General features: G+C 37.4%; 1 protein-coding gene across 4 annotated transcripts in view; it reads right to left on the reverse strand.

Annotated features, from left to right (window-relative positions):
- The window catches only part of CEP112 (centrosomal protein 112), a gene marked incomplete at its 3' end in the record, with an annotated part of 302,148 nt that overhangs the window by 270,530 nt on the left and 6,344 nt on the right, over positions 1 to 25,274 (reverse strand). For all 4 annotated transcript variants that reach the window (XM_083355444.1, XM_083355442.1, XM_083355443.1 and 1 more), the window contains exons 3-6: positions 19,865 to 20,055; positions 18,659 to 18,828; positions 5,587 to 5,683; positions 4,836 to 4,910 (exon numbers count right to left, since the gene is read on the reverse strand). In XM_083355444.1, the coding sequence (XP_083211570.1) occupies positions 4,836 to 4,910; positions 5,587 to 5,683; positions 18,659 to 18,828; positions 19,865 to 20,055 (533 nt within the window). The remainder of the gene's footprint in view (positions 1 to 4,835; positions 4,911 to 5,586; positions 5,684 to 18,658; positions 18,829 to 19,864; positions 20,056 to 25,274) is intronic.

Below are 25,274 nucleotides of genomic sequence, written 5' to 3' on the forward strand. Positions count from 1 at the left end.
TGGACTTGTAAAAAGGTTAAGGCCTTTTGGATAAAAATTTGGTGGAACATGCAGAAGATTTTCAAGCAAAGGATAAAGTTTTGTCCGCAACTTTTTTTGTTAGGTATAATTACAGATGCTACGGTTGTGGACACTAAGCTGATGTTGAATTTAATTACGGCAGCAAGACTCTTAATAGGTCAATATTGGAAGAAGGTGGAACTGCCGACTGTAGAAGAATGGACTTTAAAGGTTTCTGACCTGGCAGAGATGGCAAAGATTTCGGCTTACTTGAAAGATCACTCGCAAGAACGTTATATTATGGAGTGGAGAAAATGGATTGAGTATATCCAGAATAAATATGGGACTAAAAAGTTTCATGTAGCATTTGAATAAGTCTTCCTTTTTTTTTTCTTTTTTCCTTTTCTTTTTATATTTAATAGTAATAGTGTTTGTAGTTATCCTATATGAGCTAGAGAGTGTTAGATTTTAGAGTTTTAGAGTTTATGGTTGTTATATGGATGTTTATGATTTTTTTTTGTTTTTATACCTTGTACTTAGCTCTGGGAAGTCGGGGGGGAGGGGGGGAGGGGTAGGGAGGGATGGCTACGGGAGGGGGAGGGGGATTGTTAAAGATAAAATGTATGTTAAAACCTTTTAATAAAAAAAAACTGAGTCGTGTATCCAGGAGGACGCCTAAGTTGCGCGCCCTATCAATGGGAGGTAACACCTCTCCTCACATAACCAAAGATGGAACCTCTTGGACTAAATGAGATGCCAGTACGTAGAGCCACTCAGTCTTGGCCGGGTTGAGCTGGAGCCTGTTCTTCCCCATCCAGATTCGCACCGCTTCCAGGCAGCGGGACATCACGTCGAGGGCATCACTGGGTTGGTTCGGGGTGGAGATGAAAAGCTGGGTATCATCAGCATATTTAATTTAATTTAATTTAATAATTTGATTTCTATACCGCCCTTCTCCCGAAGGACTCAGGGTGGTGAACAGGGCAATACACAATAAAAATATTATACAAAAATTAAAAAGTCATTAAACATTATGCCCTTAAAATTAATACATATTACAATTAAAACTATTTATAAAAACCCAACCCCATCCCATCAGACCAGGCCAGCTTGTTCGAAAAAGAAAGTTTTGAGATGATAACTCACCCCGAAACCACGGATGATCTCACCCAGTGGCTTCATATAGATGTTGAACAGGAGGGGAGAGAGGACCGACCCCTGGGGCACCCCACAACTAAGGGGCCTCGGGGTTGACCTCTGCCCTTTTACTTATTTATTTTTATTTACTATTACATTTATATGTTACCCATCTCACCAAGCTACCCTTTAGGCAGCTTACAACAAGTAAAAGGATCGGAATAAAAATTTAAAAATTACAATAATAAATATTACCATTAAAATTAACTTTAAAATTGACAAAGATTGTGAGAAAGGGAGCAAGATACCCACAGGGTGGAGGTAGAGTCTTCTTTTAATCCATTAGCCACCTCCAGTATGATATACCTCAAGTGACAGAGCCAGGTTTTCAGGCTCTTTTGGAAGGCCAAGATGATAGGTGCAGATCTACAGTATATAAAGAACTGTAACTATTTATAGTTTAAATGATATAGAATACTATTTTTCTCATTACATTTATTCACTTTTTAAAAAAGAAATCACATTTTCTATTTTTTTTCTTTAACAATGAATGTATTCTTATCTTAGTGGGACTTTCCATTTCTTTGTTATTATTTTAAAAGCAATAAAATAATAAATTAAAAAATACTTCAGAAATTAATTATAATAGCAAGAACCCACTGATTTCCAGGAAAAATATCATCATGGATAATATAATAAAGCTTCATTAAATTTTCCCTTGGAATTATTTTTAAAAACATGCATAATCTTGATCTTGATTTTAAAAAATTCCATTTATTTTTACCCTATGGGCAGATTCTATCTTTTATTTATTATTTACATAATTTATATTTTGCTTAATTTTAAATACTCTAGGAAGCTCATATAAAACATTATCAATATCCTAACACAGTCAATTTAAAACGACAAATATAATTAAAACATAATTAGAAATTGGAAACAAACCACTGGAGTACCTTAGGCCCCAGAAGCAAAGAATTTTTTGCCACCTTTCTGAATTTTAAAAGTGGAAGGGTAATCCTGACTTGGGGAATTACAGCAGAATACTACAGAGTGAGAGAGAGATTCTAAACAAACACTGATTCAGCACTTTTGACTCTTAAGTCCCAAAGCATCACTTCCTGGGCTAACGACGTAAGACAGGTAGATTGTTTTGGGGGAAGAGGGCTCCCTAAATAACATAGGTCCTAGCCATGTAAGATTATATCGAAGGTCAAGCACTTTTAACTGTACACATAAAGCATACCAACAAATGCCAACATAACTCTAGCAAAATGGCTGTCACCTACCAGCAAGGTAACTGCCATGTTCTCCATAAGCTTAAGCTTCCAGGTAGTCTTCAAAGGAAGCCCCAAACTGAATACATTTCAACAATCCAATTTCAAACTAACCATGATTCTTGCAAGAATGTCCCATTCCAAAGGGAGTGTAACTGGCACAGCATTTAGACGAAGTTTCCCCTGTTCACAATTTTTATTTTCTGCTCAAGAAGCAGTTGCGAATACAGAAGAACATATAAGTCATGAAGCCAATCTTTAAGCAAGGAAACATTTCTTCTAGCAAAACTTTGCTAGAACATACTTCTTGCACATAAATGATGATAATCATGCATTACTTGTAAAGAAAAAAACAGCAGAAACACCAGTTAAAGTTAAAGATTAATATATTTTTTAAAAATAAAGGTGAATATTTGTAGCTCAGGGTTGAAATGAGGGATCTTTGTGCTCACTGAGCTTGGTTGTTTTCTTGCAAGATGTTTTATTACCCAAAGTAGGTAACATCATCAACCCTAGCAAGCACTCCTTATTTTAGAAAATACAATGAACTATTAATCCATTCATAAGTGAATTGTGTTCAAATAGAATCATTGCATTCTAAAATTCTAAAACAAGAGTTAAATCTTTTATATGTTACCTAGCCCTGAGGATGTTGTATGTTTAAACTTGGATGAGACACTTCCCCATTCAAGAGTAGAACATAATCTGCAATTTCCTGGGCTTCATAGTTCCTGCTTGATGAGCAAGAAGGCCAATGCACAACTTTGACCTAATACATCACTTGTGCCCTTTCCTAAATAGGGAAGCCCTTCAAACAATCATTCCCAATCAAGTCACTTCAGCTTGACATATGCATTCTACAAGGGCCTGTTGTTGAGAACCACCCAAAGCTTCAACTAGTCCAGAATGAGGCAGCATGGCCATGTGACACCTCTGTTCCAGCTTGTTTCCAAGATGCTTGTTATTATTCATGGGCTCTTGCCCTCTGAAATGAGATCCCCCTCCAAGATCCAGGTGGCTCCTAACCTACTGGAAGTTTCACAGGACCTTGAAGACCTGGCTCTTTATCCAGCTTTCGGCCAGAATGGGTACAGACCGTTTTGAAGAGTGTTTGTATGTTTGCTGCTATCTGATTTTCTCATCTATATTTCTTACTGATGTACTGTTATTTGATATTTTTAAGTTTTTTGTGAATCATCCAGAGTAATTAGAAATTATGTGGTATACACCTTGAATAAGGTAAAGGTAAAGGTTCCCCTGCACATGCGTGCTAGTCGTTTCCGACTCTAGGGGCCGGTGCTCATCTCCGTTTCAAAGCCGAAGAGCCAGCGCTTGTCCGAGGACATCTCCGTGGTCATGTGGCCGGCATGACTAGACGCCAAAGGCGCACGGAACACTGTTACCTTCCCACCGTAGTGGTCCCTATTTTTCTACTTGCATTTTTACATGCTTTCGAACTGCTAGGTTGGCAGAAGCTGGGACGAGTAACAGGCGCTCACTCTGTTACGCGGCACTCAGGATCCGACCCGCCAAACTGCCGACCTTCTGATCGACAAGCTCAGCGTCCTAACCCACTGAGCCACCGCGTCCCTCATATACCTTGAATAATAGACACAATTCAAGATTTTAGAAACTTATTTAGTTCCCACTATAAGCTGTCCATCAGCAGAAAAATCCAAGTAATTTGATTAACAAACTGAAGAGACTGCATAGGCTGAGGCAGGGCCATCTACAAAACCATTTATTTGGCATTAGGCTATGTAGCACTTCAGGTCTGAAAGCAAAGAGACGCTTTAGAGTTCACAGGGCTACAAATGTAGAACCTTTCTGAAACTTCTTAAATAGTTGTACCAATTCCTGAAATGACATAACTATTTGACAGGGGCAAAAATAGAGATTTTCAGAGGGGGGGGAACCTCTCCTTATACAAACATAGCCTCCCATCATATGAAACACATGAAAGCAACAAAAATCCATCATCCTGTATCTTTCCAATCTTATGTGATATTATCCACAACTCTCTGCAGTTCCGCTGACCTTTTAATTTCCTGTTCCCATCATCTAACACTTTCCTTACATGGGTTTTGAAAGAGATTAGATATATTTGATGTACAAATAGCTACTAGTCATGACGGTTATATACAGCCTCCAAAATAAACCACAGTGTATCTCTAAATTCCAGATGGTGAAATACAGAAAGAAATCTGCTGCTATACATCTTGCTGATGAATTTCCTAGAAAAGTCTAGTTGGAAAATAAATTTTGGATTCTTAAATACCTTTAAAAACACCAGGATTTATTTTAGTTTCTTTCCAACTCATTTTAGAACATCATATGCAAAGTCATGTTACACACTGAATGCAGGGATTAAACTAGCAATATTTTGAAATTTAAATAAATGAAGAGAAAAACCAAATTTACCCCAAGATTCCAACTGTTGAGACGAGCTTCAAAGTCACTGTCATCAAAAGAGGTTTTTCTTCTATAACAATCTCCCTGAAACATTCAATTTTTAGGTAAAATGTTTTAGCGCAAACAGGGAAAAACAGAAAATTGGGAGAAAACATGTGTATATAATTTCTGAGAAAGGTTGATGTACATATTGCTATGTAATTTCCTAATGTAAATCAGCGATTATTTCCACATAAGTGGTAGTAATGGCAGGGGACAGTTAATTTAGTATATGCAGGCCTCTTTGAGAACCTTTACACCAGGAAATTGTTTATAAAGGCTCTGAAGGAAAATTCTGGGAATAAATTGAGGAAAGCAGCATAATTTTCAGAGTTCTTCATTTTTTCATACCATTTTATTTATTAAGCTACAACATTTGATGCAAGATAAGTAAGTTATTCAAAACAGACATCTTCAAATGACTATTGTTAAGAAGAGGCCCCAAAAACCTAAATAATTTAGTATTGACTAAATACCTTAATGTTGAAAAATAAAACTATATGCTACCTGTTTCCCATGTTCTTTATTGGGTCCAACTCAGCACTTTATTGCAAAACACCGTTGTAGTTTAAAACACATTGCAATAAACCATACATACATACATACATACTACTTGACATCAGTTCTGTCTTTTTTCTGTTTTAACTTCTTGCATGTTACATTCATTTTCTGCATTCTAAAATTTAAAAAAGGTGGTTACTGCAAATATGGAAAACCTTACCCTTGTCTTTGATGGAAAGTTCTCATCTTCTGACAAATGAGGAGGACTCGTCGAATGTGATCTTAAGGCTAGTTTTCCTTTACAGGTATATTGTTCCCTGTAATAAATAGCAATAAACAGAACATACTGAAAAATCTTGTCTTCACACTTAATACCCATTTCTTTCTTTATATTTCTATTTTGCCTTTCTATTTCAATGCTATATGCTTTTTCAAAAGACACAGAAATACAGCAATCAAATCAATCATCATAATAAGCCAACAAGAAGGTGAGGCAATGTGCAACTAAAAATTGTAACACACATTTGCTCTCCTCACCCTTTTGAAAAGCAGCTTGTCTACATAATTTATAATATTTGCTTCCTAAAAATTATACAAGTGGACCTCACATTATTAACCAGTCAAAGGTATGACAGACCCCCACACAAGCTACTTCAGACCCGGTTCTTGAGTTCCATTGACTGCACATACACTGAGATCACATGACCGTATTTTGGATGCTTGGCAACCAAATCACTGTTTATGGCTGGTTTTAGCATTCCAAAGTCACATGACCATGATTTACAATTTGTTTGCCAGTTTCTAGCTTTATCAACCAGTTTCCAGCAAAAAAGTCCACAGAAATACATGGATTTGCTTAACAACCACTGTGTTCACTTAACAACTACTGCAAAAAACCTCATATCAGGTACAGTCATAGTGATATCTCAACTTATGACCAACATGACTTATGATGGAAATTCCAGATTCCATTATTTATTTATTTATTTTATTGAATTTATATACCGCCCTTACGATTTATGGTGATAAATCAAGAATTCCCTGTAATGCCACTTTAGCAACCCTCAAGAAATTATATATCTTATGCATAACTACCGGGCCATGGCCTATTTGCAACCGGCCCACGCAAGCAACAGGTCGGCACACAAGCACACACACATGCAGCTCAACTTGCACAAGTCAAGCTATACAAGCATGCTTGTGTGCGTCAGCCCACCACTTGCACAAATTGAGCTGTGCCAGCCTGCTGTTACACAGCCCAGTTCCCCTTCCCACACCAGGCTGTCAAGCCACAAAGGTTGGGGACTGCTGTTCTAGAGTGTTAAATCATACTTCACCTAACTCAAAAAGGGAGCCTTTCTCTATTTTAATTACAGTAAAACCTAGGGTGCAAAATCTATCTTCTTTACCCTGTTGCCCTCAGGAATGTCCTACAGAACACAGAAGCTGATACATTCTTTTCATTTTTGATAGAACATAAATCTTTGAGTTGATCTAACAAGGATCTGCTGTAATAATGAATTTTGAATCGTAAGGTAAATCAGCATATCATTTTTTTATCTTTCTTTTCAGTATACCAAAAATAAATGTTGTCCTTTCTTTTTTGTAACATTAGAATTCAATTTTCTACTCTAAAGTTACCAAATTAGTTCTTTTAGAAAAAGATAGTTACCATTTTTAAGGTTTTCATAATTAAGGAAGTTACCCTATCTTAATATCGACTAAGTTACCCCAGTTTCAGAATAACAAGTATGGTTTTCATAATCAAGGAAAATAAAACTATTAAAAAGTGTTCTAGTTTTTAGAAACGCTGTATTTTAATACTTTTCAGCTTTCCTTTTTTTTAAAAAAACACATTTTATAAGGAAGGCAGAAGACTGTAAGCAAACCTTTCATATAGTTGAATAATAGATGAAGACAACATGAAATCTGCTTAAAAATTAAACATTCTTAAATTATTAACCATTCTATTTTTCTAATTCTTAAACACATTATCAAAATATGTTGCAAGTATGCATAGTACATTTCATTTTCACAGCATCCAATTACTAACAGTTCTAATAACTACAACTAGAGGCTTCCCTTACTTTATGCTAAGGTTATGTTCCTTGAAAACCTCACATAAAGTATACCAGAGGAAAAAAGTGGCTTGAAGGGCATGGTGTTAAATTCTGTAACCCAAATGCAATGACAAATTTGTTCATAAATTTTTAGAGCCTTCTACTTAAGCTCTCGGAATAACAGAATAACAGAGTAGGAACAGACCTTGGGGGTCTTCTGGTGCAACCCCCTGATCAAGCAGGAGACCCTACCATTTCAGACAAATGGTTGTCCAATCTCTTCTTTAAAAACTCCAGTGTTGGAGCACCCACAATGGGAGGCAAGTCATTCTACTGATTAATTGTTCTAACTGTCAGGAAACTCCTCCTTAGTTCCAGGTTGCTTCTGTCCTCGATTAGTTTCCATCCATTCCTTCTTGTTTTGCCTTCTGGGGCTTTGGAGAATAGGTTGACCCCCCCTCTTCTTTGTGGCAACCCCTGAAGATATTGGAACACTGCTAAATATCACCCCTAGTTTTTCCTTTCATTAAACTAGACATGCTCAATATTACTCAAACATGTTTTCTGCCTTGTCTTGCATTTATTAGCTTTGTTTCATCTTTATCAGCACTTCTCGTAATATTTCACATACAAGTTCTCCTCATTTACCAACTATATTTGTTCTGTTATGGCAGTGTTGGAAAAAAATAACTTTTATAGCCCATTTACAATTATTTACAAGCTTTGCAGTATTCCTCTGTCGCATGAGTGCCATTACAGTCAATAAGCATTGTCCTGTGCCTAACCTGAGATTTCCTTTTTCTCTCTCCTTGCAGAGCAGAGAGATTGCAGAGAGGGATTGCAAAAGTAAGTTATTTGCTCTTCTACACATCAAAAGCAATGTGATCAATATTCCAATTCAGGACTGACAGCTGCAGGCATGCTACACAAACAGCTTACAGTACTCTCTTGAAATCTCTTTCTCTCTAATCCCTCCTCTCGGCTGGAGAATAACTTGCTTTTTTTTCAATTTCCACTCCCAGAGACAAAGAGATTTCAAGAGAGTAACCTGCTTTTGTAGCATGTCTCCCAGTTCCAGGCTACGGTGTGATTGCATTGTTTTTAATATATACAAGACAATAAGTAGACAGTTGAGCATTCCAAAGAATGAGCAGTCAGGAAGCAAACAAAAGCTGAAGGTGTGAAACTAACTACTCTTGTTTCTTTCTAACTGGAAAGTACAATTGTAGTCATGTGATTTCCAACGTTAATGCAGAGGTTCCCAAACCCAGGTCTGTGGCATGCTAGAAACCAGGTCGCGCAAACAAGCAAAGCTCCATCCACAGGATGCAGGCAGTATACAGAACAACACCCCCTCCGGTCTGTGGAAAAATCTCTTTCCACAAAACTGGTTCTGATTCCCAAAAGGTTGGGGTCGCTGGCTTAGTGGGAGTTGCGGGTTCTAATTAGGGTCATTAAGCAAAAACTATCTGTAATATGTTAAAAGCTCATTCTAGGGCTGAGGGATTTTCATCCATTGTAAGTAAATATTTTATCTCCAACTTAGTTTTTAACATAAGTGAGGTCTTTTTCCTTTTCAGTAAGGGAGTTGGACAAAATGTTGATAACCACTTTAACACCATAATAACAGCACTAGCTATTGCAGTACGGAACAGAGTGATAAATACAAATAGAACTGCACAACATGATAGCAAATGCTTAAGCAAAGGCAAAAGGGCAATTTGGTGGGAAAATGTTCAAGTGCTTTTGGCAAGAAAAACTTTAGTACAAATGGACAATGCTGAGAAAAATCACATAGTAGCAATTTTTTTTCATGAAGAGAATTCTTAGGTGAAAATGACCAATTGCATCATAGCAAAAATGTATTAGTGAATTGGCATAAAGAAAGAAAAACCTGTAGTGTTTTTATCTACAGTATTTAATTATGTTTCCAGTGAAAAGTTTCTTTCAATTGAGCTGATTATACAATTGCTAGAATTTTGCCACATGCTGATTTAGACATTTAATATACTTTTTCATTGCTTTTATTGAACTATGATTAACAAGCAACATCAGGAAACTACAATAACATAAATCCAAAATGTATAAAGAAAAATATGTTGTTGTTAGTTGCGAAGTCGTGTCCGACCCATCGCGACCCTATGGACAATGTTCCTCCAGGCCTTCCTGTCCTCTACCATCTTCTGGAGTCCATTTAAGCTCACACCTACTGCTTCAGTGACTCCATCCAGCCACCTCATTCTCTGTCGTCCCCTTCTTCTATTGCCCTCAATCTTTCCCAGCATCAGGCTCTTCTCCAGTGAGTCCTTCCTTCTCATTAGGTGGCCAAAGTATTTGAGTTTTAGCTTCAGGATCTGGCCTTCTAAAGAGCAGTCAGGGTTGATCTCCTGTAGGACTGACCGGTTTGATCGCCTTGCAGTCCAAGGGACTCGCAGGAGTCTTCTCCAGCACCATAGTTCAAAGGCCTCAATTCTTTGGCGCTCAGCCTTTCTTATGGTCCAACTTTCACTGCCATACATTGCAACTGGGAAGACCATAGCCTTGACTATACACACTTTTGTTGACAGGGTGATGTGTCTGCTTTTTAGTGTGCTGTCTAGATTTGCCATGGCTTTCCTCCCGAGGAGCAAGCTTCTTTTAATTTCTTGGCTACAGTCCCAATCTGTACAACTCCATCTCAAGTACGCGTTCCCCACAGGGCTGTGTCTCAAATCCATTACTGTTCACCTTGATGACCCACAACTGCCAAATCAGCTACAAATCATATTGTGAAGTATGCGGATGACACAGCAGTAGTGAGTCTTATCCAGGATGACGATGAAGATGCTTATAGAGAAGAGGTAAAGCCTCTGGTGGACTGGTCCAATAACAAGAGGACAAAAAAGTCATGGAACTTTGTTTTTGTTTGTTTTTGCATATGATAACTTTGTTTATGCATATGATAATTGCAGCAAAATGTTTGTATGACCAAGGATGGAGTGAGTAATGGTTCAGAAAAATGATGGAAATTGTTCAGATGGCCAAATTGACTTCTTTGATCATTGTCAATATTTTTTTATGAAATCCCTTATGGATTTAATGTGAAAAATAAAAAAATTGAACTTATGATTCATGTTTTTGATATTTAGGCAAGATAAGATTATACAAAAAAGAGGGTTATGTTGGAACTATAGTGTAAAAGGTAATTGAGACCCAAATCCATTCATTATGGGTCAAACCAAATTTATACCTCAAACAAGCTTTTTATAATGACCATTTGATTGGGGAGAAAACTGTGAAGGTTTGATTTCAAATGTCAACTTAAAACTAACTTTTCTAAAAAGGGAATCAGGAAGTTCCCTAGATGCTTTCATGACCAATAATATCACCAGAACAAAGAGAAATTATACATTACTTTCTTTTTTTGCTATGATAAGCTAGCAGCTACAAAGATTAAGATATAACAGTATAACTGTTACATAAAATAAAAATTAATACATTTATTTATATAAAAATAAGATGTTTACAATCTGCAGATTCTTAATTTAATAGTCAGTTTAATTAACTGTCTTGCTGAATACCACAAAAATGCAAATGAGCATATCAAGTTACCAGAGACCCTCTGAAAATCTGGTACAAAACAATCAGACTTTTCATATCATCACAGGTCCAGGCTGCTGGGATCCATTCTTTCCAACCAATATCCCTGATTCTTGATTGGTTCTTCACAGGCTAGCTGGAACATTCGGAATCATGTGTTGTCACCTTTATATTTCCAATATGTCTACATCAGTAGTTAATAGATTCCATAAAGAAACTCCTGTTTTGCCTTCTCCATCCTCCTATTTTAACTTTAATTAAAACAGACTTGCTTGTCAATGCGTAGGCTTCCACAAAGGGCCTAAATCAAAGTACCAACTCCCTCTCGAGTACGGGTTCCCCACAAGGCTGTGTCTCGAATCCATTGCTGTTCACCTTGATGACCCACAACTGCTGTGCCAAATCAGCTACGAATTATATTGTGAAGTATGCAGATGAGTAGTGCAGTAGTGAGTCTTATCCAGGATGACGAAAATGCTTATAGAGAAGAGCCTCTGGTGGACTGGTGCAGTAAAAGTAACCTGATTCTAAATGTTGATAAAAACAAAGGAGATCATTGTAGATTTTAGAAAGAGCTGGCATAGCCATATTCCACTCTATATCAAGGCTGCAGCTGTGGAGGTGATCAACAGTATTATCTCGGGGTACAAATAACTAATAATCTGACTTGGTTAATTCCACACATCATCCTTAGTGAAGCATGCAAACCAGTGCCTGCATTTCCTGTGTTGGATGAGGAGAGCACATCTTTCTCCTTCTGTCCTGGCCACTTTTTACAAGAGGCACGACTGAGTGCATCTTAACAAACTGCATCACTGTTTGGTTTGGTGTTTAGCAATGCCTCAGATAGAAAGTCCATACAGAAAGTGTTAAGGACAGCTGAGATTACAAGAAGCCCATTTCCCATTATTCGGGACACTGCTTTTAAGTACTATGTGCTTAGAGCTTTAAGCATTCTTAGAGACCTCACACACCTACTTCACGATCTGTTTCTGTTGCTCCCCTCTGGGAGGAGGTTTCAAAGTATTTCTAGCAGGACTACCATTCTGCAAAAGCTCTGTTCCCTATGCCATCCGTCTGGTAAACTCACAAGATTAGTTTTTCTCGCCATGTATATGTATATATCCGAACTAGACTGTGTTTTTTCTCTGTGTCATATATGTGTGTGTATGTGGGTATGTGTATAATTATCTTTTTGTCTTGTTTATGCAATGTATATTGGAGAGCTGTATGCAACGAAATCTCATTTTAATATATGCTGTTTAATGTACATGTAAAGTGACAATAAAGTTATGATTCTATTCTATTCTAGTCTATTTCCCATTTTTTCCTACATGGTGAATTAAATTTATTTAAATATTAAAAACAAAATTATATGATGTGCATATACATAAAACTAGATATTTTTGTAGATAAGAGTTCTGTGTTTCATCATATTTTAGTATATACAAAAAGAATGAAATAATCATAAAAGGGCTACTTAACAACTTACTCCAACAACTGGTCTCCTATTTTGGAAGCTGTTTAGAGTGGAGTCCTCAGAGACGCAGCAAAATTTCAGTTACAGATCATCATCCAAATTAATGTGAAGTAGTCCATTATGCACAAGTTCTGATGCCAAGAATTATTTTTCAACATTAAGTAATGTTGAACCAAGTTTATTTACAAGTCATTTTTCTTTAGTAAGAGGTCATTATATATTTACTACTTCTCATATGTTATCTACTATTTTTCAGGAGCTCAGGTTGGCAAAGATATTAGGGTAATCAAATGCTTTGTTTTTAAAGACAAAAAACTATTTAGAGCAGCCAGAGGTGCGAACACAGCATTTCCTTTCTTAAACCACAACGTTTTCTTGGCACTGTATATCTGTAAAATAATAGTGTTGGTAAATGTACATGAGATTCTCAAGAGGTCTCCCACCTAGATCCAAACAAAATCCAGGCTTGCTGAGCTTCAGAACTAGCTGCATTATAACCCAATAGACCACACGAGCTTGAGAATTCTTTAAAAACTAAAATACAAAGTAGTTTTTCATACTGTACCAACAAGAGACCAAACACCAACAAAAGACCATTCAGCCTACATTGTATTTCTGGCATCTAATCACTATAACACTCTGAATGATTTATTTGATAAAATTATCAAGACAGCAGCAACATAAAGAGGGAAAATAATCTCCAGTGACATCCAACATACATTATTACTGCTGTGCACACCTTGAAAATAACCTTATATGAGTACCAAACATACATTCTTAAAGTATGCACAACTTTAATTTATCAACTGGAGAAAGGCACTGTACTGCCATGCAAGTTCTACCCCACTTTTGAAGTGCACTGCCACATCACAAGCATGCCTACAAGGCAGGGGTGGGCAACAATGGCAACTTTACAACCTGTGGATTTCAACTCCCAGACTTCCTGAGCTAGCCACCATTGCCAGCCCACCCCTGCCACAAGGGATGGAGTTAGCAATGTAATTTCAATAACCACTGCTCACATTAATTCAGATTTATTCACATTCACATTTATTTAGCTAAAAATTCATAGCCTTCTTTCAACTTTCTGCACAAATACCAAGATATAACAGTAAAAGAGAATATTTAATAATATAAAAGATGTGCCTCCTCCAAAGGTGCTTATACAGACCAAATGCCTTTTTTAAAAAAAATGGTATTTTAAAAGATCTTATAAAGAAAAATACTCAATTTTTATATCAGATAATAAAAGGGCTTACCAATGAGAAGTCATTATAAAGGAAATACTGCTATACACTTCATGAGCAACCACACCCATAGGATGTCATAATTTGACTGCAATTAGATTTCTTTCCACTAATCTAAAACTCAGCAATATTGTTATTAAGATAACACAATCTTTCAGGCTGAAACCCTTCTAGCTTTTACGCTATTGTTCTGATTTTCTATATTACTAGGAGTGGCCATCTATACATTTCCACTGCTGTCAAGAAATTATTAGGAATTAGTTATAGGCACATAATTCTAAAAAGAACAGTGACAGAGCAAAATAAAAAAAAGACTAGCCTTCCTGATTACAGACTGTTATATTTCCGTCAATCTCAGCTGTCAATTCCTACAGAGAAATGTGATCACATGTAGAACATGCATTGTCACAAACACAATTAGAAGAGCAACAAAGAGCAATGACAGAAAGATTACAATTCTAGTGTGCCAAAAGAATCAACTTCTGATGTGAAACATAGCTTGAATTGATTAGAATAGTCATTTTACTGTTTATAAATCACTAATTTTAATAAAGCTTTTCAGCAAATCATTCCAGCAAGAAAGGGAATGGATATCAATGTTCCTTCAAACAAATTCTCAGAAAGCACAAAGTGTTTTCTCTGTTCTACAGTACACCACCACCACCTGCTGTTTATTTCAGCATCTTACACAAAGAAAGTAGTACCGGTAATAGCAAGCTGCCCTCAAACTATTTTTATTGATTCAATTGCAGCAAACTATTAAAGTTCATTAAAGAAACAGATTTAAGCATGTCATTTTGCTTTGTTTTAAAAAAAACCAAAGGTCCATTCAAAAATACAAATGTGAAAGATACAGGATGTATAATATCTTTTTAAAAACAAGAAGCTTAGATCATCCCAAAAGAAAAAAACAAGAGTTAGCATCCTCATACTGTAATTTTTTTTCAAATAGACACATTCTTCCACACTAGCATCTTTGAACAACAACAAAAAAATGCCTGAATATATGCAAACTTTAATATATGCATTCACACTGCAGTTATAATACCCTAAAACACATAAATTGAAGTCCCAGTATCCATCACTTTTGTGCCATAATGATATTATTTTTGTAACTAGTTTCATAACTAGTTATTTTAATTTGTATTAGAATTTAGAAATTTAAATTTCTCTCTGCCTCATTAAAACATATTTTTGCATTATCACAAAATGATTATGGGTTCTGGTAAGAAATAATTATTAATTTCAATGAAACGGTTTAATATTTTTGAATGGCCATCTTCCATTGACCCTCCATTGAATTACGCAACTATTGAATGGAAAATGGTAATTGGACAAGAGAAAATTATTCTCTGCCCTTGTTCCTAAAACACTAGTCCTTCAGCACTGGAAAAACAAAAGAAAAAATGCACTTTACTTATGTAATTGCTGCTTAACATTTTCCATTTGTTGTTTTCCATCATTTAGTTCAGTAAGCTATGCTTCTAATAGTTTCTACATGAACCTCCAAAAGAATTACTGGCAAGCTTTTGGAAAAGGGTTTTCCAAGCACTGATTAATGCATTTTCAATTTCTCTATATGATTTTAAAGTAAGATGTACAACTCTATGTCACTCCAAAATATATACATGGAGCTTTAAGAACTTAAAAACGTCTGGCCGTCGCAAAACACTGCACTACCATGCCAGCAGTCCCGTGATTGTAACCTGAGTGCTTGGCAACCTGTTCACAATTATAACTGCTTGCCAAGCATCCCCTATCATGTGATTGCCATTTGCAATCTACTCTGTTGGATTCCGCGGAAATTCATTGAGTTCTGAGTATAACCTCCCATGGTCTCCCTTATCTGCAACTCTATCCACTTAATGACTCATACATTAGCTTAATCCCAAAAGCACTGGGATTGTTTTTAGTTGTTGAGTGAAGCAGTCATGTGGACAGTGACGTGACATCTTGCTTAATGATCACATTACTCAATGACCACTCAGTGGGACTAGCCCGCCCCACCCGTGCCAGCAGAAGAGGCATGTTGCATGCCCCGTTAGCTAAGATATTCTGGCAGGCGGGGTCCAGGAGAAGAGCTTTCTCTGCCATTGCTCCTGCCCTTTGGAACATCTTGCCCCCCAGAGTGAGGTCATCTGCCACCCTCCTGATCTTTCGTAAGAGCTTAAAGACCTGGCTCTGCCAGTTGGCTTGGGACTCCAATGGGAGAGACTTCACATTAGGGGTGGTTGACAGATCAATAATACACCCCACTTCTTCTTTGCTCATCCTAATCCTTCCCTCCCTGCCCATCTTTTTACTTAGGGTTGAGTATATATATTTTTATGTATTTTGTTCATATTATATATAGGTTTTGTATAATTTTACCATTTTAATATTGTAAGCTGCCCAGAGTATCCCCGTACTAAGATGGGCGATAGATAGATAGATAGATAGATAGATAGATAGATAGATAGATAGATAGATAGATGGATAGATAGACAGACAGACAGACAGACAGACAGACAGACAGATAGATAGATTTTTGTTTGTTGTTAGCTGCGAAGTCGTATCCGACCCATCGCGACCCTATGGACAACGTTCCTCCAGGCCTTCCTGTCCTCTACCATATTCTGGAGACCATTTAAGCTCACGCCTACTGCTTCAGTGACTCCATCCAGCCACCTCATTCTCTGTCGTCCCTTTCTTCTATTGCTCTCAATCTTTCCCAGCATTAGGCTCTTCTCCAGTGAGTCCTTCCTTCTTACTAGGTGGCCAAAGTATTTGAGTTTTAGTTTCAGGATCTGGCCTTCTAAAGAGCAGTCAGGGTTGATCTCCTCTAGGACTGACCGGTTTGATCGCCTTGCAGACCAAGGGACTCACAGGAGTCTTCTCCAGCACCATAGTTCAAAGGCCTCAATTCTTTGGCGCTCAGCCTTTTTTATGGTCCAACTTTCACTGCCATACATTGCAACTGGGAAGACCATACGCACTTTTGTTGACAGGGTGATGTCTCTGCTTTTTAGTGTGTTGTCTAGATTTGCCATGGCTTTCCTCCTGAGGAGAAAGCGTCTTTTAATTTCTTGGCTACAGTCCCCATCTTGCTCACCCAGCTTCAGCAAGCAGTTGAAATTCCTCTGATTTATGATTCTTTGCTTCCCGCTGGAGAAGCCTATGGCCGGAGATTTAAACAGCCTTTCTCTTCGTTTTCCAGAGGGTCCTACAGTTCGCTCTGATCGGGTGCCCCTGATCTGAGCTCCTGAAGTATCTATCCCTCCTCCTTCATTGCCCCTCCAGGAGCATAATGAAAAAAGGGACTAAGATTAAATATAAAGAAGGCCAAACTATTGGCAAATATGGCGACCAGCTTTAGAATTTATAATGAAAACATCAATGTGGTAGATAACTTCGGCCTTTTAAAATCAACCATCAGCAATAAAGGAACAAGCTTTCAATTTTTAAATTTTGGTGTTGGAGAATATTTGTTCATAATGTCCAGTGATATCATCCAGTCTTTTTTTTAAACAACATTTTAATGGCATTCTGATTTAGTATTGTTATTTTATGATTTTATTGTTCATTCTTCAGAATAAAGTTCTCGGAGGTGGGTGGCCTCCTAAGTACAATTTATAAATAAAATAAGACTCCTGAAACTACCATAGAGGCAAGAAAACAAAACAAAAAAGGATTGCTGAACAATTCAACCCAGAGTCCTCAAATTATCCATTAGACCACAGGTCTGCAACCCGCGGCTCTGGAGCCACATGCGGCTCTTTCAGCCGTCTCCTGTGGCTCCCAGTCCTCTGCCATGTGCAGTCCAAAAAAAAAGTGGGACTAAAAAAGTTCAACCAATCAATTCAAATATGCAGGGTAGGTGCATATCTCGCCTTGGCTCCACTCTTCAGTCAAACCCTGTTCTGCACTTGCACGCATGTACGCGCATGCTCACACATTTTTTGCAGCTCCCAGTTTTTCCTTTTGTGAGGGAACCAGTTCCAAGTGGCTCTTTCACTGTTTCAGGTTGCTGACCCCTGCATTAGACAGTTCTCTAAAAAAGGCTGTTATAGCAAGAAGGGTAGAAGGAAAGAGAAGAGGACAACAGCAGCAACTAGACTCAATTACAGCAGCAATGGAAATATTCACGACTGGAAGACCTGAAAGACTAGGTTAGAATCAGATTGTCAGGAATTTATCTATGTGGTTGCAAAGAGTCAACACCAACTTGATGACACATAATCAATCAATATCTATGTCACATAATTCCAACCTCAATTGTCATGAACTGTGTGACACTGATATTCCGATATTCCACCACTGAATTCTGAAGATTCCAAAAGCTACAGGAGTTGAAGGCTGCAGGTGATCCACTCCTGTCTTATTTGTTTTTTTGTTTGTTTGTATCCCACCTTTATTATTTTTACAAATAACTCAAGGCGGCGAACATATCCAACACACTTTCCTCCTCCTATTTTTCCCACAACAAACCTTGTGAGGTAAGTTGGGCTGAGTGTGTGTGACTGGCCCAGGGTCACCCAGCTCGCTTTCATAGCTAAGGTGGGACTGGAACTCATGATCTCCTGGTTTCTAGCCTGGTGCCTTAACCACTAGAACAAACTGACACTCATCTTGTTTGCACTGAACTTTTTAACATGCAAACATGACAGTTAACTGTCAGTAAAAACACAATTACTTAGGCAAAAATGAAGCATGGTACTGAAAAAAAGAAATGTAACCAACAAATAGTAAGGACAAGCCATTAAGTACAAATGAAGCCACCTTAATCAGCTGATGTCCTATTAAATAACAAAGGCCAATCTACCACATCAGAAGAAACCAAGTCTCTCAAAAGATAAAACTACAACCATGATCTATTTTAAAAATTACTCATTTTGAAAATATAAAGAACCTCAGTCTAGCATTTATTATTATATCTCCAATTTTTACCTCTGTTTAGATGGTGTGCTAACCAAAGCAGACTCTTCTTTAAAGGAAAGTTTCCAGGATTCATCTGGTTTATAGGAACTCTGGCCCAATTCTTCCATGACCCAGTCACGTAAATCTTCTGGCATGTTACTCCAAGCTCTTTTTGAACTTGGCTCATCAAAATAGATTGACTAGATTTTCAGAAGAGAATATTGAAACATGTTTCACAATGTAAGTTTCCAGAAATAATCCTTACTTTATTTAATAAATTCCACAATAACACTAAATACTAGGTAGTCATTGGACCTATTCAACAAACCATCATTTAGTATAATATATGACCTGAGCTCTTGACACAGTAGCTCATTTCAGTTTCCAATTAATATACCTTTTGTTGCAAGTTTAAATCAGAAATTTATTCAAATGTGCACAGGATATGTATTTTACAAACTTCCCTATTAAGATACCTGAATCTCTTACAACTGTCATGACTGTACTGTAATATCAAAAACATGCAGCTCTCTCTGCTTTGATATTGCAGTAGTAAAATCTTTGGCTCATATCTTCTCATACTATGTTTTCTACAAAAGTGCCCAAGACATTACTAATGTCCTGGAATTTAAACTTTCCCTGATGAAACCTATGAATTCTGTGTTCAACATCTCTCATCAGATCAAGATTTAAGAAAAAGTGCAGATGTTATTAAAATTACTGAAATAACCTCCAGAACATGACAACAATTAATAGCCATGTAACCTCCTCATACTTCAGATTTGTTTTACAGTTGTTTGCAACAAGGTCGTGTGCAGCATCCTTGCTATCTTTCCTTGTCCTCAATTTTCCTTATGCATCTCATCATGTTTAACAGTGCTAAATCATATTTTAGTTCTTAATGTTAATACTATTTTGTTCTAAATTAGTGCTAATATCATCATGTGATGTTTTATTCAACTAAGCATCTAGAGTAAACCCAGGCATTGGTTTGGGAGACATTATGGGAGCTCTGACATGGGCAATTTTTATTGTGCCTCAAAACAGTTTTATTTTATTTATTTTAGCCTAATTCTCAAGGTGAAGGGATTGTTCATTACCCACAGTTTTTGAATAACAGGGCAGCCATATAAATTGGATTAATAAATAAAATAATCCCTAATCATTTCTCTCTTCCCATAAATAGAAATATGAAATATACCGATTTTAAACTGTAGGAAAGAATTATATATTTACCATGTATGATGGAAGTGTTTTCAATATGCCTGATTCAGGTTTTTGTGTAAATGGTCCTTCCAGCACTCCTCGCTTTAGCATATGAAGAAGCAGTTTTGCATATAAGTTTCTATTCTTTCTACCAACAATTCCTGTACCAGCACCTGAAGGCTCACAAAGTTTTTTAATCCAAACAGCACATCTGTAACGTTCTGAAGAAGACAAAAAATAAAAATTACGAAACAATATTGTGCAGAATATTATCCTTAAGTACCTAATAACACAAGAAACATTAAGATGGTGAGAGCCTAAATACATTTACTTCTAAATGACTCTTTTTAAAAAAATGAAAGAAAATAGTTATGTGCTACACATTTTTAAATCAATTGGCAAAACAGGCAAAGGAAAATCTTCAAATCTGTAAAACATAATGCCTAAATCTCCTAACTCTAGGGCAGACCTGCAGCTTGCAATCCACCTTGTGGATTGTGCCGCCGTGGACTGTGTTGCCCACTGGCATTTTAAAAAATTTCAGTACATTCATCAAAGCTGCCATCCCAAAAGACATGCTGCCAAGTGCCTCCAATGATTCACTGCTGCCACTCTGCTAACCAGCAGTCAATCAGGATACCAGATATTCCTTTGCAGCCCACAATTATTTTTTATTCAATGTGGTTCTTCTAGTTCTCAGACCTAAGATAATATAACTGAAATCCCTTCTACAATACAAATTACATGTAATCCTCGACTTACAACAATTGAGCCCAACATTTATGTTGCTAAGCAAGATGTTTGTTAAGTGAGTTTTGCTCATTTTATGATCTTTCTTGCCACAGCTGTTAAGTGAATCACTGTACTTGTTAAGTCAGTAACACGTAACAGTTGTTAAGTGAATCTGGCTTCCCCATTGACTTTGCTTGCCAGAAAGTCATAAAAGCAGATCACATGATCCCGGGATACTGCAACGGATCATAAATATGAACCAATTGCCAAGCATCCAAATTTTGATCACGTGACCATGGGGATGCTACAAAAGTCGTCTGAAAAACAGATCATGTCACTTTTTTCAGTACTGTTATAACGAACTGTTCTAAGTCAAGGACTACCTGTAATTTAGAGGTTATATTTATTTTAATAATTAAATGACTACTGACTACTGATGCATTATATATTCCTATTGTTATTTTATATAGGTGGATAAACTACTAATAAAGTTTCTGTGGGAGGATAATGTTTTTTTAAAAAAAATTCTTCAATTAAATTCAGGTTTCCTGATCAGGATGGCATCTTTAATTTACAAAATTTTTAGTTCTATCATTGGGTTTTTATTTTAATGTATGTATTCAAGTGAAAAGAAAATAATTCTTTCTGGGCTTGTTTAGACGGCTAAAGTGTGATTCCTTTGAAAATTAGACAAATTCTTATATCACGTCAGTAAGCAATGAATGACTCTTTCAACATTCAAAGGAATTAGGCACAGGGAAGCAAATACATTTTGACCCCCACAGATTCATATGAGAAATTCACATTATAGACTAATACTAATATGAAATTGTGAGGAGGGGAAATGTTTTATTGGAAACCCTGCACTGATCAAGAAATTAACATCTCAAATCAATTATAAGCAATATCAATTAGAAGGAGTTTTTTTAACACTAGGAAGAAAAAAAAGCAAATCTATTTCAAGGAGTCATGTGTATGTGTGTGTGTGTGTGTGTGCGCGCGTGTGTGTGTAGAGAGAGAGACGAAAGAGAAAGACAGAGACAGAGAAAGAAGAGAAACACAACCTTGGAGAACAGCATGGTAATTAAAGATGGGTGATGTTGAACTAGGCTCAAAAAGTATGGAATCTAAGTAGCATTATGGGAATAACGCCACATTTTAAATCACTTTGGATCTTTAATAATCACTTGCTGCCTTTTCATGTTCATTCTACCGTGTTTCCCCGAAAATAAAACCCGGTCTTATATTTTTTTTGCATCCGAGAGGCAACAAGTCTTATTTTTAGGGAATGTCTTACCTGCTTACCTTAGGACCACCATAGCCAGGTCTCCAGATCCCAACACCTGTCGCACCGCTACTCAAATTCTTCTGTGGCTATGTGGTGCCTGGCACTGGTGCTACTTGTGGCCGGACGCTACATGGTGCATGGCGCCAGTGTCGCCACTCGGGGCAGGAGGCCGTGTGGTGCATGGTGCCAGTGCCATCACTCGTAGCAGGAGGCCATGTGGCACACTGTGCCGGTGCTGTGGCATCTGGCTGCAAGTGGCTGCAAAAGGTGTCAGGGCATGGGTGGCCTGGCTACGGCGGTCCTAAGGTAAGCAAGCACTAAGGTGGCTAAATTAAATATTAATTTCAGCCAGTATCTAAAAATAATAATATAGATCTAACCTCCATTCTTCCAATTCCATTCTTAAAGCTACAGTAGGAACGCAAGAATGTTGATTGCATCCTCTTTGCTGAAATATTTGCATATTTGTGTATCATAATTGGTTCATTACTTTCCCTCAAATAGCAAAAGCATGGCAGGAATGCAATATCCTCCAGAGAAAAGTCAAAACACCTATAGTTACCTGTCACCTGTGATATACAGTACAATCTAAATGAGCATTTTCTATCCAAGTGTGCAGTGTTCACATCTTATGTAGGCAAAGGTATTTTAGATTCAGAGTGGACACTTTTTTTAATAGCCGATGAATGCTTTTTAAAGCTCTTTTTCCTGGGCTCACATGCTAACCTCAGGGGCTCAGAAAAATATACGTTTGGGGTTAAGAAAGTTAAGGGTCAGGGACAGAGCAGCAAAAGCAACAAATGGTCAAATTCTGCTACTACCTCGTTAATGACTTCTTAACTCAAAAACATATTTTTCCAGAACTGTGCAACTACCATGTAAGCTATACAACAGTCGTCGTGCTTTTAAGGAGCAGCCAACAAGTACAGAGAAGAGACTCCTTTGGATCTAAACATTGCATATCTTTAGTTTTTATTACTGGCCTCTTCAAATAACAATCAGATTCTTTTTGCTACATTTAACTACTGCATCCTTTTCCTCTGAAGATTCTGGGAATTTAACAGTTTTTCTCGAACAAAAAGTTGTTCTCTTTGTGTACCACTCTTTCAAGTTGAATTAAATAATAATTCCTTTTATTTACCTCAGATTTGCCAATGATTGCTCTCTATCCAACTGCCCTCATCACTGCATCGAGCTCTCTAATTTTTATTGTTTTATTCTAATCTTTTATCTCATAAAATAAATTAAAAATAAAAATAAATTTAATTTAGGCATGTTAATGTTCTCCAAACTGTCTCCCACATTATTTATGTATCATATTTAAAAACCACCCATCTCCTCATAGAGCAACTCTGGGCAGTGTACAAATAGACAAAATAATAATTTATATATAAAAACTATATATAATACAAACAATTAAACACAGGAATAGTTAAAATTCAAGATTAAGAAGGTGGAGGAGGGGCTTCTGAGCATTAGCTAGCTCTCTGTGGGCCCCAAGCAAGTTAACAGAGCAAGGTCTTCAGGTATTTACAAAATATCAGGAGGGTTAGGGCCTGCCTCAGCTCTCGGGGGAGAAGGTTCCAAAGGGCAGGGGCCAATGGCGGAGGAAGCTACAATTCTTTAACTGGCCAGGTCTGCAGATACTTTCCCTGCCTGACTGGGTGGGATGGACCGATATAATGGGATGAAGACAGTTCCATAGGGAATCTGGTCCCATGCCACATAGGACTTTTAAAATCATAAAGACATCTTGAATTGGATCCAGACACAAACCAGTCCCCAACGCAGCTTGTGCAGCAGAGGTGGTACATGCACTATTCTTGCGGCACCCAGAACAGCTCACACAGCCTCATTCTGTACTAGCTGAAGTTTATGGATACTTTTCAAGGGTAACCCCCATCTAGGGCACACTGCATTAGTCCAGACAGGAAATGACCAGAGTGAGTGACTGAGCAAAGAGCCTCCCTACCCAAGAATGGGTGTAACTGGCACACAACATGAAGCTGAGCAAAGGTTCTCCTAGCCACGAGCAAGAGCCATGAGGGCCCCTGGATTACGCATCTGTCTGAGGTAGTGAAAAACCTTCCAAGACCAAAGATGATAAACAGAGCCCTCCTCACCCACCCACAACCACTCCACTTTACCAAAGTTCAGCTCAAGTATGTTGTTCCCTATCCAGATCCCCATAACTCAGGCACTGCAAAAGAACATCCACCTCGCTCACTACACCCAGGATGGAAGTATATATATCAGCATTTCGATGATACTTCATCCAATGGTGATAGATAAATCTCATCCAACAGTTACATGTCAAAAAGGAGGAGAGCGAGCACTGAGTCCTGCGCACCTACAAAGTAAGGGCTGTGGAACTGCACCTCTCATCCCCTATCAAAACGAGTTGGGACTGGTCTTGGAGAAAGGTAGCAGACCAGCAAAAGTCTGTGCCACCCATCCCCACTTCCCTAAGTTGGCCCAAAAGAATACTGTAGTCGGTAGTAATGAAAAAGCCACAGAGAGGTCGAGAGGAGCAAGGATGGATGTCCTAACTCGCTCCTGCCAGATCTAACAGTGCAACAAATGCCAAGTCTGTACTGTATCCAGGCCTGATTGCTGACTCGAAAGGGGTCCAGATAATCAATTTTAATCAGAATTTTCTGGAGTTACAGTGCCACCATCTTTTTGACCACCTTCCTTGCTCTATTACTTTTTATAACTGCACTATATTTGAGATACCATGTAAAACAAAGTATTTTTTTTTAAAAAGGCTCCTTTATAAACTCTGTTTGCAGTTTTCTTAAATAATGGTAAAGCAGTTCGTTTTTCAGAAAGACCATGATAATCAAATCTGGAATTAATTTCTTGAAGTCTTCATCTCTCAACTTATACCTCTTTAAAATTCCACAGAAAAGCTAATAAATGATAAAACTTACAGAAAGCAAAAGGCTTTCAACTGAACCTGAAACCGCAACATTTTCATGATAACGCAGAGTACTTATATCTCTCACTCAATGTAAAAACTGCATGGTTTTTATTTCTCTCTGCGGCTCTTTTTTTTTCATCTCCAATTTTCTCAGCCTGCTTTGTTCCTTTAAATCTGTAAATCTGGTTGATTTGAAATAATATTATTTTTTGTGCTCTTCCTAAATATCCCTTTTGGTCAGTAACTGAGTCATATGTTCCATGTTGGAGTTTCTACATATTCTATCATTGGTGCCACTTTGTTCATTGCCTAGAATCTGGCAATCATTTTGACTGGTATCATTTTATACTAATTTATTTTTTCTGCATAATAATATTTTATGAACTTCCTCTATTGTTTCTATTTTTTTGCCCATTGCAAAATATATATTTCCTCAGACTTCCTTAGACCTGTAGTTCTTGCTTCCTCAGACTCTTGCTTCCTCAGACTTAAAAAAA

The sequence above is a fragment of the Vipera ursinii genome (assembly GCF_947247035.1).
Source record: "Vipera ursinii genome assembly, chromosome: 2".
NCBI lineage: Eukaryota > Metazoa > Chordata > Lepidosauria > Squamata > Viperidae > Vipera > Vipera ursinii.